Below are 14,844 nucleotides of genomic sequence, written 5' to 3'. Positions count from 1 at the left end.
CATGAGTATTTAAAGGACACATTTTATAGTATAGGGGGAATATATTTTGGAGTGTTTTTAATTAAACAATGTTAAATTGAATTCATATCTATGATGCACAATGTGTTGTGATGTCATCTAGAAGAAACTCTTCCACTGTTATGCCACATTTATTGCAGAATGTTAATTCATATGAGGCATGCAGATCTGTAACATGATGTTGCAGATACGCATTAATACATGCAGGTATTAGTTATATGTGGAAAACATCCAGGGCACTGGAGTAAAGTGATCAGTACAGGCTACAGTACACAGAGACGCTAGTGAAAACTATCTTTATTCAGAGAAAAGTTATGAGAAACATATTGTGTGTTTAATAAAAGCCTCTGTTCATGTGGCAGATATGTCAGAATTTAAAGAATCTTGCTTTGCAAATTTGCTTAGAAAATGACGGTAACATCAGCATTTTAAATATCATTTCATTAAAGTGTATGTCCTTAATTTATTTTGAAAGGAATTAATGAATGTGAAATTCTAAGAGTCTTATAAAAACTTGAAACAAGTCTTTGCGAATAAGACAGTTTAATGTCTGAGAAACAACTTCTAATAGTGACTTCTTCAAGCCGGATTTGTGAATTCTGTCTGTTCTTTTTTGTTTTCTATTAGGATGCTGACAAGAATATCATCAAGTGGCTGAAGGAGAAGGGTCGACTCGTCAATGCCAGCAGCTTTAAACATAGTTACCCCTTCTGCTGGAGGTGAGCAATGTCAAAATCCAAAGGTTTTACTTTTTGTCTTTCACTGTGGAATTTCAGGGATGTGTCCACAACTGAGATTTTTGTAGTGGCAGCACCCAAGACCTAAATTTCACAGCGCTTCTCAACGGTGATTAATATTGATAGAAAGTTGTCGCACTAAAATTAGCATTAGCAAGAAAAATGTAGAAACTAAATATAAAAATTATGGAAAGGAATGGTGTCCTGGCATTCACAGCTGCACTCAACTTGGAAATTGTACCCTCGAAAAAAAAAAAGAGTATGTTCATGAGATAAACTTCTCCTATGTCTTCATTGTTGGTATTGGAAATCCTGCCTCTTCTTGATTTTTATTGGTCAGTGATGGGGAAGTGACATTGATGTGTTCCATAAAGTTAAACTGTTTTTAATTGAGAGCGCTGAGACTGCAGCGACACAAAACAGCTGATGCCGAGGGTTTTTTGTGCCTAGGATGCAAAGAACTGAAGATGCTAAACTACATTGGAATTTTATAGAAAACAGGTGCTGCCAGTTAAAAAAATCACCTTGGTCACACACCCTAAAACACCAGATATAGAATAACCCAACCTGCAAAAACAACCTGATAAAATATTATAGAAGCTAAGCCTGGAGAAATAAAATCAATTTTACTCATTCAAAATACATTTATACAACAGTAGATGAAATATTGTGCTTTTAATTAAATGCTCTGTACAGTACAGTGTTTTAAAGCAGAGTTGGGATGTCCCTCTGTGCTCATTCCTCCCTCAGGAGCATCATCGCAAAAAATCAGTCGTTTTTGTTGTCTCTGCACTGAATCAATTCACAAGGCCACTGTCAGGGTTACGACATAACCTCCCAAGGTCCCACGTTATCACATTGCATCCAACAGGCACACGAAAAGCCACACACATCAACTTAGTTTATAATTCAGTGTCCTTATTTGAGCAGCTGCAAGATGAATTAACCCAATAATAATGCAGCGATGTGCTCTATGTGTTAAGAGAACACAAGTTGGTAGATATAAAACTGTTCCCTTGTAACCACAAATAGGTGATGGAATCAACAGCCATGCTAATAGCTAAGGAGGTTGCTTTTAGTCACAGAATGACTTTGATCTAAATATTAATGTTAACATGTCCACAATGACATAAAAGGTATACGTTGATACCATGTTCAACAAATTTGTTTAGCATATTAGCATGCTATAGCTAATCCCCAGGGCATTGGCTAATACTGATTGATAACCAAACATCTAAACCGTGACCGTGACCTTGTGACTAGCATTGCTAAAGAACTCAAACATGATCATTTTCAGTCATTCATTAAATGGGATTGCTGTGATGTGTTGTGTGTTTTTATGCAGTATGTTTGTTTTTTATTCTCTGCGTACCTGAAGGATGGAGTCCAAAAACTAATTTTCTTATGACATTAAAGTATACCTTATTTTATTGAAGGGGATCAGCCACAGGATAATTATAACAAACTACACAATATGTAAACAGAACAGTCATCAATTATAAGCCCCAATTCTAAAAATCCTTTATTATTTAAGTGTTGTTTTTATTGGGACAAGTTTGGAGCGAGTAAACTGATGCCACACATCACTTATAGCACATTTATAGCCTTAGGTAACTTATTATGTCTGTCACAAAGATGGGCTTTTAAAATAATTAGCTTGACAAATTAGAACTTGATGCCATCATAAAATTCAATTTTGATATATTCTTGAACACTACTTTTCTTACTCTGTTATAATATCTCAGTATGTAGCATCCTGATGCTTAATGTTGTGTCTTAATGTACTTTTAGGTCTGACACACCCCTGATCTACAAAGCTGTCCCGAGCTGGTTTGTCCGAGTGGAGCACATGGTGCAGAAACTGCTGGACAACAACGACAAATGTTACTGGTAAGCTCTTATCTGAAACTAGTGTTAATTAGCTTGGTGCTAAGTGACATTGAATTAACCACTTTGACTTTCTTGTCGGACAGGAAGCCCAAAATACCTTCTAGACAGGGAAGATGGCGGTAGCGGTCCCAAAAAAATTAAAGCCACTATTCTGCACAACCACATCAAGTCGTTTGTCACAGCTATTGGCCCTGTCCCTGCAGGATAGCCATGTATCAGCTGACATGTAAAAAGATACTGGGTTAAAAATGCAAGTTGCAAACATTTATTAATTCTTCATTAAATGGGGTCAAAACCATCATCAAAGCATTTTATTGCGACGCACATTAGCATGATGCTAATTGTACTGGCAGAACGTGGATAAAATGTAAGCATCAGCATGATGGCTTTGCTAAGTGGTATTACCCCTGGTGCTCCCAGTGCTCTTTCTGAGCCACAGTAGCTGCCTCTGGTAATGGGACTGTCAGACTGAGATGAATGACTAGCCGCTAGGAAGGTGAAGACGCACAGACACACATGTTCAGAGAGACCTGCAGGAACACACACGCACACACTCTACTACTGTATTACTTATCTGAGGACTACTGTTACTGCATGTAGTAAGGTATGGTAGTATAAATATGTTTGTTATTTTTTGTATTAAGCTTCCTTATAGTTTATCTGCATTTTTTTTGCTATTAATGAACCCATTAGTTGGTCTATTAAATCGGAAATGTACTAAAAAGACAAACAAAGTGAATTGTTTCAGTTCTAGACCCGAATGGAAAGAGGTGGAAGCTTTTCGTAGTCGTAGTTGAACAGTTATTTTGACCCCTGTATGTATAAAAAAACTCATTCAGTAAATCTACCTTCTTTTTAATTATACTTTCAGCTGCTACACTTGAAGAAATTACGCATATACACCCACATTTCATCCCTGTGCTGAGCGCTGAGGGTGTTGCTCTTATGCAGCTTTCTAATTAAGCTTATTCTCCAACCCTAATTATTTGATTTTTTTCTCTTTTTGATTAGACTCCACTTTCATACTCGAGTTCCAGTCTCTGGGAGATTGTCTGTCTGCCAGTGAGGGTTGCCAGCTCATCAGCAGCTTTAAAAAAAAAACATAAATCCTTGCAGAGTTCTGTAACTCTATATAGAAGTTCATGTTAGTTGATGAGAGACTTAAGAGAATACTTCAGAAAGCAAAGTGCTAGTTACCATATTCTCAAAGTGATTTGTTCATTTTATCTCTCTTTACTCACAGGGTGCAGTGGGTAGACTGAGGCTAAGTATCTATTGAGAGAGTTCAGACTGATTCCTCCAGATATGTGTCTGCTTGAATAAATTAAGGAACAAAATTAATGAGCGTTCTCCAGGGGAGTGGGTCTAAGCTCAATGTGCAGGACGCTTGGCACTGGTGCATGAAGGTTCTTGGTCCTAAGTGTAAAAGAAAATGTGGAAATGATGGACTGGTCCTGAAAAGAGTTGGAGTTGGATGAGCCAAGAATCAGACACGCACTCCTTCATTTGACTTTTTTCCCTATGTTTTTAGTTTTTCATGCCACTTCTCAGTAATTGAAGCTGTTGGTCTTTAGCTGTTTACAGATTGAAATTCCGTAACAGCGCCATAACGAAGTTCAGCTGTCACTGTGCCCTTGCACTTAAAGGGATACTTCACCCGTTGAAACATGAATCTGTATTGACATTGGGTCATATATGTAGTAGAAATGTGACATACATTTTTGGTTCTTATCAGCTTTCTCCATAGAGCCTGTTAGCATAGCTTCCAAGCAATATTGCGGACGTTAAGTTTCGTTTCTGGGAGTGAGGTCCCACCCACTGATCTGTGATTGGTTTGTAGCTTCAGTGGTCGAAAATATGAGGAACTAGCGTTGTAGTTTCAGCCCTGCTAACCGCGAGCCTCCGGTGAGGCAAAATGACGATTTTTGCGTCGTCGGAGGCTCCTTGTCAGACTTAAAAATACAAAGACATCCCGTCTCAGGGGAAAATGAGGGCGGGATGCACGACCATTCAAAAATACTGCAGAGTTTCTAATGATACATAGCTTAATGCAAATGGGTGAAGTATCCCTTTAAACATTTGCGGCATTGCACAATCGTGAGAAGCACAGTGAGTCACACAATGGGAGCTTCACATACACACACGCAGCGCTCAGACGTTACACACAGACACAATCTTCCCCCATTCCGTCTCTGTTACTACCTCAGATGGCAGATTAGGGGGTAACGACTTTGCCCCACCATTCTGCCTCTGTGCGTTACACATTACACATGAGACGTAGCAGTGGTGTGAGTATCCCGCCTGGAACTGGAAGTGTGTAAGAGCCAGTAGTCTTCAGGTATTTGTAGGAAAAAGCTGGCGTGTCATTTCAAGCCTAAATGACAAGCTGTTGCTGGAAGATTTGATCAGCTGTAGCTAGCTACAGTTAGCTTCTTCAGTTGGTTAAGATGCTGATTCCAGCTATTTCTTAAAAATCATTTAGGCTAGTAATTTTAAAGTGAAGTGTTCCTAAAATATGCCCTTGATGGCTGTTTGCATGATAGCGCTTAAAGACTGAGATGATGCTGTGCTTCCAACACTTACTCCACAGTTAAAGGAAATGAACGAGGAAGGAAAGGAAATAGGCCTATTGGCCCTGTGTTTAAGTGTACAACTACTCAGTTCTAGTAGCATGATAAGGAAAGGTAAGATCACAGTTTTGTCATTATGACATGACTTTGTTTAACTGTTCATATTGCAGTTTGTTTCCCTACGCAGCACTAGAAAATGCTTTGAGGACTGAAACCTCCCAGTGAGCTCTGCTGAAGATGTGTATTAGGAAACTTGACAAAATCCAAGAGCTGCTAATGTTAGAGATGATACAGAGCAGCTAATGCTAACCTAACCATTCTAACCAGCATTTTTATCAATCAGCCACATGAACACTGCGTCAATGCTTAGTTACTTTTCCTGCTCCATGATCAGTTATTCACTGTTTATCATGATGTGTTCAGTCAATGCCAGATTGCCTGGTTAGTTGTCCTTCAACACTGCTGCTCATTTTCCTTCCTCTATTTTTACCATCTTCCCATCGCCTGTATCTTTTTTTTTCTCCATTATGCACATGCTCAGTAGGTCCCCTTCCTGACCACAACCTCTGTCTCTCTGTCTCCCTCTTGCATCCATCCCCTGTGTCTCTGACTTTTAATAGAAAGCGTGTACATATTAAATGGCTCCACGGTGCGTCTCGAGCACAAGACAGCACACTTTAAAGTCTACATTTAGCAGGAAGCAGGATAGGGAGGGTGACTGTGGAGGAGTGTTTGTGGGGGGTTTGTGAGAAGCTTAAAAAAAAAAAAAAAAAAATCATTAAATTGATATATTAGGGGCCTAAATAGAAATGCCTTCTACAAATGGGAATTGATGAACTCGTTGCTAAGCGCGTGGATCCTGAAGACGATTTATACCCCCTCCCTGCTCTGTTCTCCTGAGCAACACTGCCGGGCAAAGTAAGAGGGGAGGACAGGAAAAAATGAGAGGAAGTGATTGTGAGATAGGGGATTAGAGCTAGAAATGGGCAAACTAGAGAAGGAGGGTAGAAAAGAGATACTAGGGAGGAATGTGCCTTGAAGGGGATGTTAACCTTTTGCAGTTGAGCTATATAAAAGGAAAGGTGAACTTTGTTTTAAGGGCTTAATGAAAGTGGAAAAAAAGCCAGCTCCATAAATGAATTAATTTAATACACAATATGATAATGGGCGCTCTTGTTGTGGAAAAATGTATGCACATTAAATTAACATGGTATTTGCAAAATGAAATGTATAAAAGACTTATGGCTCCTGTAAGAAACTTTCATTTTGTGTTGCTGGTAGCCGTGTGGGCAGAGACACTCCTCTTATTTTTTAATTGATCTGCTCCTGTACATGTGTAAGTGGTGTTTTCTAATAAAAATCTCAACTTGCCTTTTTTTAACAGTCAAACAAATCACTCTGTGTGTATATCTCTGATGAAAAATGTAAACAAAAGCTGTTTCAGTAGCATGCTGTGAATCCACACCTACCCCGGCAGTGACAGACATTAAAAATGACTATAGAAAAAATATTCTATCTTGTCACCCATGGTGTGGTTTGCTTTTGTAGGTCATAGTGTGGCGTCATGGCTTATTTCAGTCTGTTTCATAACCAGGCAAAAAGTCCTCACAGAGTATTTTAATATATCCTCTCTTGCATGCCACAGGCGCTAGTTTGCATAATGTGACACTTGGAAACTAGGAGGGATTTTTTTCAAAGGTATTTCTTTAAGCAGACTTTTAGCAAACATGATCACGTTTCCGTGCTTACAGTAGCATGAAAGCTTTGCAACTCCTAATGTGTCGATTTTTATACATTGATTTCTACCACTTGTTTTATCATTGTAAGTGAAAGACTTACAACATGGTATTTATTGTTGCCCTTTTTCTTTTTTCTTTTATTCTTTGTTTTGATTTAGCTACTTGGGGCTTTTTGGTCTGCATGCATGTATTGAAGAGGCAGTATAAAAAAGGAAGAGTTAGGTTATAACGGGCAAGTGTCTGTTTTTAGGTCAAACTTAAATGCATAAATTAAAACTCTTGTTTATATATCATTTTTACGACGTGCTTTCAAGTCTACGTTGCATTGATTTAATAAATATTCTAAGAAGGACTCTGCTGCAAAGAACTCAAAGTGGTAAAATATAAAATATTGAATTATTGATTCCATAACCCCCTTCTAGTTTTAACAGTATTTTCATACTTTGGAATCTTTCAAAATCAGAATCAGAGACAGGTTTATTACTAAGTATGTTAACACACACAACAAATGTGGGTGTTTCTTGGGGATTTTGTTACAGAAATAAAGAATACCATCCATCCATTATCTATACCACTTTTCCCGTTCGTAGTCGCAGGGGGCTGGACCTAATCCCAGCTGTAATCAGGCGAGAGGCGAGGTACACCCTAGACTGTTTGCCAGTCAATCACAGGGCTGACATACATACATCATACAACCAGTCACACTCACATTCACACCTATGCTCAAATTCAGAGTCACCATTTGACCGAAGGAGCATGTCTTTGGACTGCAGGAGTGCCCAGACCGAACCAACACATGCACAGGGAGAACATGCAATCTCCACACAGAGAGGCCCAATCTGACTGTTGTGAGGCACCAGCCCTAACTACTTCAACACCGTGCTGCCCAACAAAGAACATACAACATAAAAACAAATATTACATTTACTTCCATGTGGTGTTTAAAAAATGTGTTGGAAAACTTAACATAACAAGGTGAACCCTGTTTAAAAAGAAATGAGGTTTAAAAAAAAGGGTATTACAGCAACATTCCTGTTCAATGTCTTTTAAAGCCACAGTAGACTTACCGGCTGAATCCATGTTTTTATAATATCATCTCTGTCTTTCCAGGGTGCCAGAGTTTGTGCGGGAGAAACGTTTCGGTAACTGGCTAAGAGACGCACGAGACTGGGCGATCTCGAGGAACCGTTACTGGGGCACACCGATCCCGCTCTGGGTCAGCGACGACTTCGAGGAGGTCAGCAAAACACGACACACAACAAATACTCTCTTGTTATGCTTTAATAGAGATGTTAATGCTTCGTATGTGTCTTTGTACTCTGCAGAGATTACACAATTTGTCTATGTCATGACCAAATACCAAGACACTTACTCTTTTCTCAGCGCAGGCAGCCCTCACAAATCAATCTGGGCTGAGCATGAGAGGGCATAATTGAAAAGTTGAACTCTCCATAACTCTCACTTTTATTTACCATAGAAATGAGTTTAGGAAAAAGTGGCTTGTGTCTCTGCAAAGGAAGATTAGTGTGCTGCGAGGGTGCAGAATTTCAGCTCTTCTCATAAATTGGCAGGGTGAAGTTTCTTCTCGTTGACCTGTTTTTGACTCTCTCATAATTTGGCATATCTGGCCCTTCTTTTGTGTGTGTGGAAGCTGGTGTAGGACTTTCCTGGCATGGCAAAGTGATGTGACCATGGTGTCAAACAAGAGCGTTCCGTGACTCCTTAACTGTAGTCAAAGTCAGCCCCCCTCAGGCACCATTAACAAGTGCCTCCCTGAACTCTGCACATGAATGATTCATTAATGTAAACAGCAAATAAACACAAACCCAAAATGTGTTTGGCTTCTCTTCATGCCAGTTAAGGCGACTTCAAAGGTCCTCAAGACAAACGGTTATCTGAGGGTAAAAAGGGAAGAAAGGCACAGAAAATAAGGATAAAGATGAGAAGGGACAGAATAAATTAGCTTGTGAGGAAACAGAGAAAGACATCAGAAGGGGGTAAATATGAGGGATGAAAAATAAACAGAGTGAATGTTTGTGTGGCTGTTGATGTTCATTGCCAAACCCAGCAGGATATGTGAAGTAGACTGAGCTGAATAGAGATGTCAGAATTAGGTTGTTTAAGCGTTTGAAAAATGAAGCGTTGGCTGAAAGAGGGACAGCCAGCGACCTGCTTGCTGCAAATAGCGTTGTGACTGTTTCCAGAGCGCTCGCTCTCCCTGGTGCCTCCCTCACACACCCCTCGGAGACAATTTCTACACACTCAAACCTAAAAGCAGCACGTGTGTGTGTGCTTGTATGTCTGTGGCAGTATAATTTCTATCTGTCTGCTTCTTTTCTTTTGTCGTTCTTTTATCTGTGCTAATGTTTTTGGTGGCTTTCTTTGACTTCCTCCTTCTTTTGTACGTGACAGTGGTGTATCAGACTCTATCTGGGCCATGTTACCTGGTGCTGTGGTAAAACTAGAGCAGGGCCTACAGGTTAACTCTCCGCGGAGACCGTTAACATACTTTATCATACTTTGTAAGGTGGAAGTTATTCAGGAAGTGTGTTGAAGTGGGCCTAGTTTGAAGATGTGTGTATTGATAGAATAAGATGCAAAATGACAGGAAAATACACCTGAATGAGGAGGCCTGGTACTGATAGTACTTTGCAGGCTTTTGACACTTAAGTTCAAATTTAAGTAAGTACAACTATCCTCAGTTTGTGTGGGTTTTGAGACAAAACCGTGTGTTGTTTGGACATCAGATACCATACGATGCAATAAGATACAATACACTTGATTTTCCCTTGACAAAATTTGTCTTGGACTCGAGAGTAATTTTAATATATTTAGTTTAAGATCAACTATTTATACAGCCTTTCATTTCAGCCTTAAACATTAACTTTTTGTGAGTTGACTTACTCTTGCTGTCTTGTGTGTTAATGTGTCTCTGTGTATTTGTCCCTTCAGGTGGTGTGTGTCGGCTCCATAGCTGAACTTGAGGAGCTGACCGGAGTCAAAGTAACTGATCTGCATCGGGAGAGGTGAGTCACTGAGCCAGCAGTAAGATTGTCAGCCAACAAACCTGAACATGAACTCAGCGGTGTGTGTCTGCTGTGATAATCTGTTACCCTGACATCCTCTGTGACCTGCCTGCCTGGACCACACTGATGTTGTTGAACGCACATCACTTCAATCTTCCGCTCTCCATCATATCATTAACTATAATCTTTTACATGGTGTCGGCCATCTTTAATTGATGGGGGAGGAAGAAGTTGTCTCTGCTCTGTTCCCATGTTTGGGTTGTACCTTTGCGGTTCCTTTTCTGTTTGGAAGATCATGAGAATCCCACGACGGATGGATGGAGAGATAGATGCTTTATTGATCCTGAGGGAGATTCTATTGAAAGTCTTCTATTTATATTGAACTGTTCTTAAACATGCGGTTTTAGCTCAGGGACTTTTATATTGTGTTTTATATATTCCATGTTTGGGGACACACGTGATTAGATATTTCCTGGAAAACATGTTCTCATGTTGCTCTGCAAAACCTCTGCATTGCAAAATGACAGTAAGGTCAATTGGATTGAAAAGACCTGTTGCTGGAGATATAACATACTGTGTTAGCTTTAAGTTATCTGATTGACTGAAACATTTTAGATTTGATTTCTCTAACAACTAAATGGACAAACTGTTATGAAGTCATATAATAAGGAGTGAAATGCATGGCTCCTAGAGATAATCACTTTTACTGCATAATGGAAAGGGAAACATTTAGCAAACTCATATGCACAGCACACTGCAACAATCATATATTAAAAAACAACTGAAAATGTGCTCAGTAGTGCACTTCTTTTCATAAAAACTCCTCTCTCTTTCCTCAACAGACCCAGAAGTAGAGCTCTTAGGAGCAGCAGAGCAGCTTTAGTGGCTGCGAACAGATTATTAAAGGTGTATTCTGTGTTTTATAGGCCTGAGTGCTAATAACTCTAAAAAAAAAGAAATGTGAAGGAGGTTGCAGCTGGGAGAGAAAATACTGTAAATTTCCCTTAAACAACTTTATGTGGATTTATTACCTTCTGATGTTAGTTGTTTACATTTTCTGTCTTTTCTTTGGCCAGAATAGAACCTTGAGGATATATTAGAGATTTAGTGGGCACCACACACAGACTGACAGTTTATAACTACTACAATATGCAAGCTCATTTTCTCTCTCAGGTTTTGTTTTCCTCAGCTTGAGAAACTTCACTGGAAAAAAAAAACTCTAGGGCTGAATCTGTGTGGGTATACAGTATGTGGGTATATGAAGTAAATTCATCTTTATATCCTTGAAGCATAAAGCAATAACCGACCTTATTCTAGCGGGTGTCAGCACAACATGAGCTCTGCTATTCTTTTCTTAAACCTCATTCCCAGCGGTGAAATATTATAAAACCACTGTTTGGGATGGCTGCCCAAAAGCATATAGATGAACAGAAATCATCATAACATTAATAAAAACTAAAATATAGCAGGAGTGGTTGAATTTGTTATTGCTGCCATTTGTCCCAACGCTCCTTTCTTTCTTTTTGTTTACTTTTTCTCCACCCAGCATCGACAATCTGACCATCCCGTCACGGTGTGGTAAAGGCACCCTGCGTAGGATCACCGAGGTGTTCGACTGCTGGTTCGAGAGCGGCAGCATGCCTTACGCCCAAGTCCACTACCCCTTTGAAAACAGGAAGGAGTTTGAGGACACATTCCCAGCAGACTTCATCGCTGAAGGCATTGACCAGACGAGAGGATGGTGAGCTATGAATGAATGAATGATAGAGGGATGAAGGGAAATACCAGAGAGCCTCCCTCTTTAGCTTGAATGAGAAGAGCAGAGCATGACTGGGCTGGCAGACAAAAATCAATGCTTTAAATCAGTGTGTTTGTAATTGTTTTTAAGGTATTGTTTATGTATGTTTGTATTTTTATCCTTTTCATCCTTTTATTGGAGAATTAATCATTTGGAATGTTTCAGTCCAACTTCGTACGATAGACTGTAAAAAAAAAAAAAAAGATGAACGGCACGACGGCTGTCTAAAAGTAAAGCCAAAACATTTGCAGCTCCCCCTGCTGTCTGGCTGCAGTATAGGTCTTAATCTCCGCCTTCTTGATACAAGCAGATAGAACTCAGATCAAACTATACAATTAAAATACAGATCAAATAATTATTTCTCAAACATGGTTTCTGTCATTCAAGTTTTGATTCATGCTTAAGTGTTTTCTAAATTGAGTTTTAGTTTCTTATTTAATGCTTTCAAAAGGGGTATAACACCCTGAATGACAGCTCTGTTGACAAATGTGGCTCCAAAATTCATTGAACTTTCCATAACTGTGAGTGTCAGCTTCAAAACGACACAACTGTTCTACGGTGGACTGTACCCACCTGAGGGATCTTTGCTGTTATATCACATAGTTTAATGTGTGTTTTGGTTAGTGGAGGGGGTCCTTGGCAGTCTACTGTGCAAGGAGTCTTACCTTGGATTCGGCCCTTCTGTGTCATGTTGTAGGTTCTACACCCTGCTCGTGCTTTCCACAGCTCTGTTCGGCAAACCACCCTTCAAGAACGTCATTGTTAACGGACTTGTACTGGCTAGGTAAGTCTTTCTTATCGGTCTTCATTTCCAAATAGAACTGTCTTTCATTAAAAGCTAACAATGTTTCTCAAAATACTTTTGTATAGCTGCTGTATATTGGGCTTTGACTACACAGACAGTACCCAGCAGCAGGATCAATTTGGGGGATTTTTTTGACTGCAAGAAAAATAGGATATTGCAAATCTTATTCTGTCAGTCAATTTCAAATGTCTTCCTATTTTCTGTGGACATCATTTCCTTGTTTGACTCCATTTATCTACAGTTGGCCCCCCTCTTTCCTAACATTTTTATATTCTGTTTTGCTCCCTCTCTCACCAAGTCATGTCTTATTATTTTTTTCTATTGCTTGTAATGATCAGTGTGCTATATGTGCTGTAACATTCAGCCCTCAGAGCTGCTCTACAATACAGTTACTTGTCCTCAGCCCCTGGGTCTACATGCAGCACTGTGCTCACAGGCCTACTGACCTGGAAGGACTTGACTAATTTGAATACCAACGTGCATTGTTTCAAACATGCACTTTAGTTCAAGCATACATGTGTGTGTGTGCATTAATGCCTCTGGCTGTCTCACTCCTGCAGCGATGGACAGAAGATGAGCAAGCGCAAGAAGAACTACCCGGATCCAGGACTCATAGTGCAGAACTATGGAGCTGATGCCCTCAGGTCAGCTCTGTGCTTGAATGAGAACCAGTGTGTGATTGTGTGTGTGTTTCTGAAGCATGAATGCCTGTGTGCCGGTGGCTGGGATCTGTGCGGTAATCTACCTTATGTTATTAGCAGGAAGAAGTTTTAAAAGGTTTGAATCACTATCCATGCTTAACTAGGCAGCTTCTTTGTCCTACATACATTGTACACACAGTCACGCATACTGTACACACACATGCATTCACACGTTTTCTCCTCTTACATTCACTCCTTTGCCCTGAGCAGTGACAGCGCCATGGCCATATGGTCTAATGAATAAAGCACCATGCAGTTCCGCCATATGCTCACAATATAGACTGATGAAGAAAGAGCTGTGGAGATAAATAAAGAAAGGTGATGGCTTTTTTTCTCTTAAGGCCTTTATAGATAGAACACATCTATTTTGTGCTTTAAGACTTGACTTCCTCTGTTGCGGTTATTAAACACTGCGCTCCTTTACTTCTTTAACTCCCTTTGCTTTTACACCGGGTGAAGTAACAGCCCTCTGACATCATGTTGGCTCATTTTAGGGTGCCAAAAACTATTTGACTAGCTGATGGATCTGTGTATTGTGCATTTTGTTAAAAAATGTATTTTAAGAGTTGCTCATATTAGAAACGCAGATGGCCTGTTGCATGACGTTGCATCATGTAGGCTTGCTTCTAAAATCATCATCAGAACCTTTTAAAAGCAGTCTGCACTGTGTTCTGGGGCCTGCCACAGGCTATTAAAGCATGGATTTGTCAGATTTTCTGTCTGTCATGTCAACAGTGATTGCATTTGGATTTAATAATGAAAAAGAGATTTTGCGCTGAATTTAATTTGTACTGATAAGCTGTTGGTTTGAAAGGGTTTGTCCAAAAATGTTGCAAAACATAATGAAAGTGGACATGGAGCTGAATTGGAAAACCTTATCCAATCCAAACACATTTGACATCTACATAGCCTTTTATTAGGATACCCAGCTTTCCTTTAATAGTGTCAGATAAATGTCCTGTAATCTCAAATATTAATTGACACTCATGGGGCTGCAGGCCCAGTTGTCTCTATCTTTAGCTTTAAAAAAACAAAGGAAATATTAAACTCTGAGCATGTTTGTTAAAGGAAGAATATGCAACTTTGTGATCCAGTAGATGTCGCCCTTGAGCACCAGCATGAAACCAAAACAACTTGGGTTGCATTGTTGTGTTAGCATGCTAATGCTAGCGCTCTTTATTTTACTCGTATCTTCACACTGCATGTAAATTTACACGAAATGACCGTGATCTAAAAACACTTATGTGACATTCAAATAAGCAGTGAGTGCAGTATGTTATAGTCCCTCAATTAAACAACTTTTATACTCATGGGGATGAGCCGGCCGGCCGTCCATGTAAACACGCTGTAGATACGGCTCGGAAAACATCACTGACATAGCCCCTAACCCTGTCATGACTCACAGAGTTATTTTCAGAGGATATACGCTTAAATGTAAAATAAAATAAAAATAAATCTGCAGCCACTTTTTGAAGGTCTCGGAATCAAAAGCATTTTTTCTCGGTCTCAGACTGGGCCGACTCCGGATTTAAATCAAGACCACCACTGATAGTCCAGTTT

At 39.7% G+C, this 14,844-nt stretch overlaps 1 protein-coding gene across 1 annotated transcript in view; it reads left to right on the top strand.

Annotated features, from left to right (window-relative positions):
* iars1 (isoleucyl-tRNA synthetase 1) overlaps nucleotides 1–14,844 on the top strand; it is a 53,908-nt gene that overhangs the window by 17,005 nt on the left and 22,059 nt on the right. Inside the window, exons 12-18 of the mRNA XM_061043183.1 lie at nucleotides 646–737; nucleotides 2,547–2,645; nucleotides 8,065–8,191; nucleotides 9,907–9,980; nucleotides 11,527–11,721; nucleotides 12,476–12,562; nucleotides 13,144–13,227. Of these exons, the coding sequence (XP_060899166.1) occupies nucleotides 646–737; nucleotides 2,547–2,645; nucleotides 8,065–8,191; nucleotides 9,907–9,980; nucleotides 11,527–11,721; nucleotides 12,476–12,562; nucleotides 13,144–13,227 (758 nt within the window). The remainder of the gene's footprint in view (nucleotides 1–645; nucleotides 738–2,546; nucleotides 2,646–8,064; nucleotides 8,192–9,906; nucleotides 9,981–11,526; nucleotides 11,722–12,475; nucleotides 12,563–13,143; nucleotides 13,228–14,844) is intronic.

This window comes from Labrus mixtus, chromosome 7 (assembly GCF_963584025.1).
Source record: "Labrus mixtus chromosome 7, fLabMix1.1, whole genome shotgun sequence".
NCBI classification, from domain to species: Eukaryota; Metazoa; Chordata; class Actinopteri; order Labriformes; family Labridae; genus Labrus; species Labrus mixtus.
The sequence above is the reverse complement of the archived record's forward strand: the minus strand, read 5'-3'. Positions and strand labels throughout refer to the sequence as shown.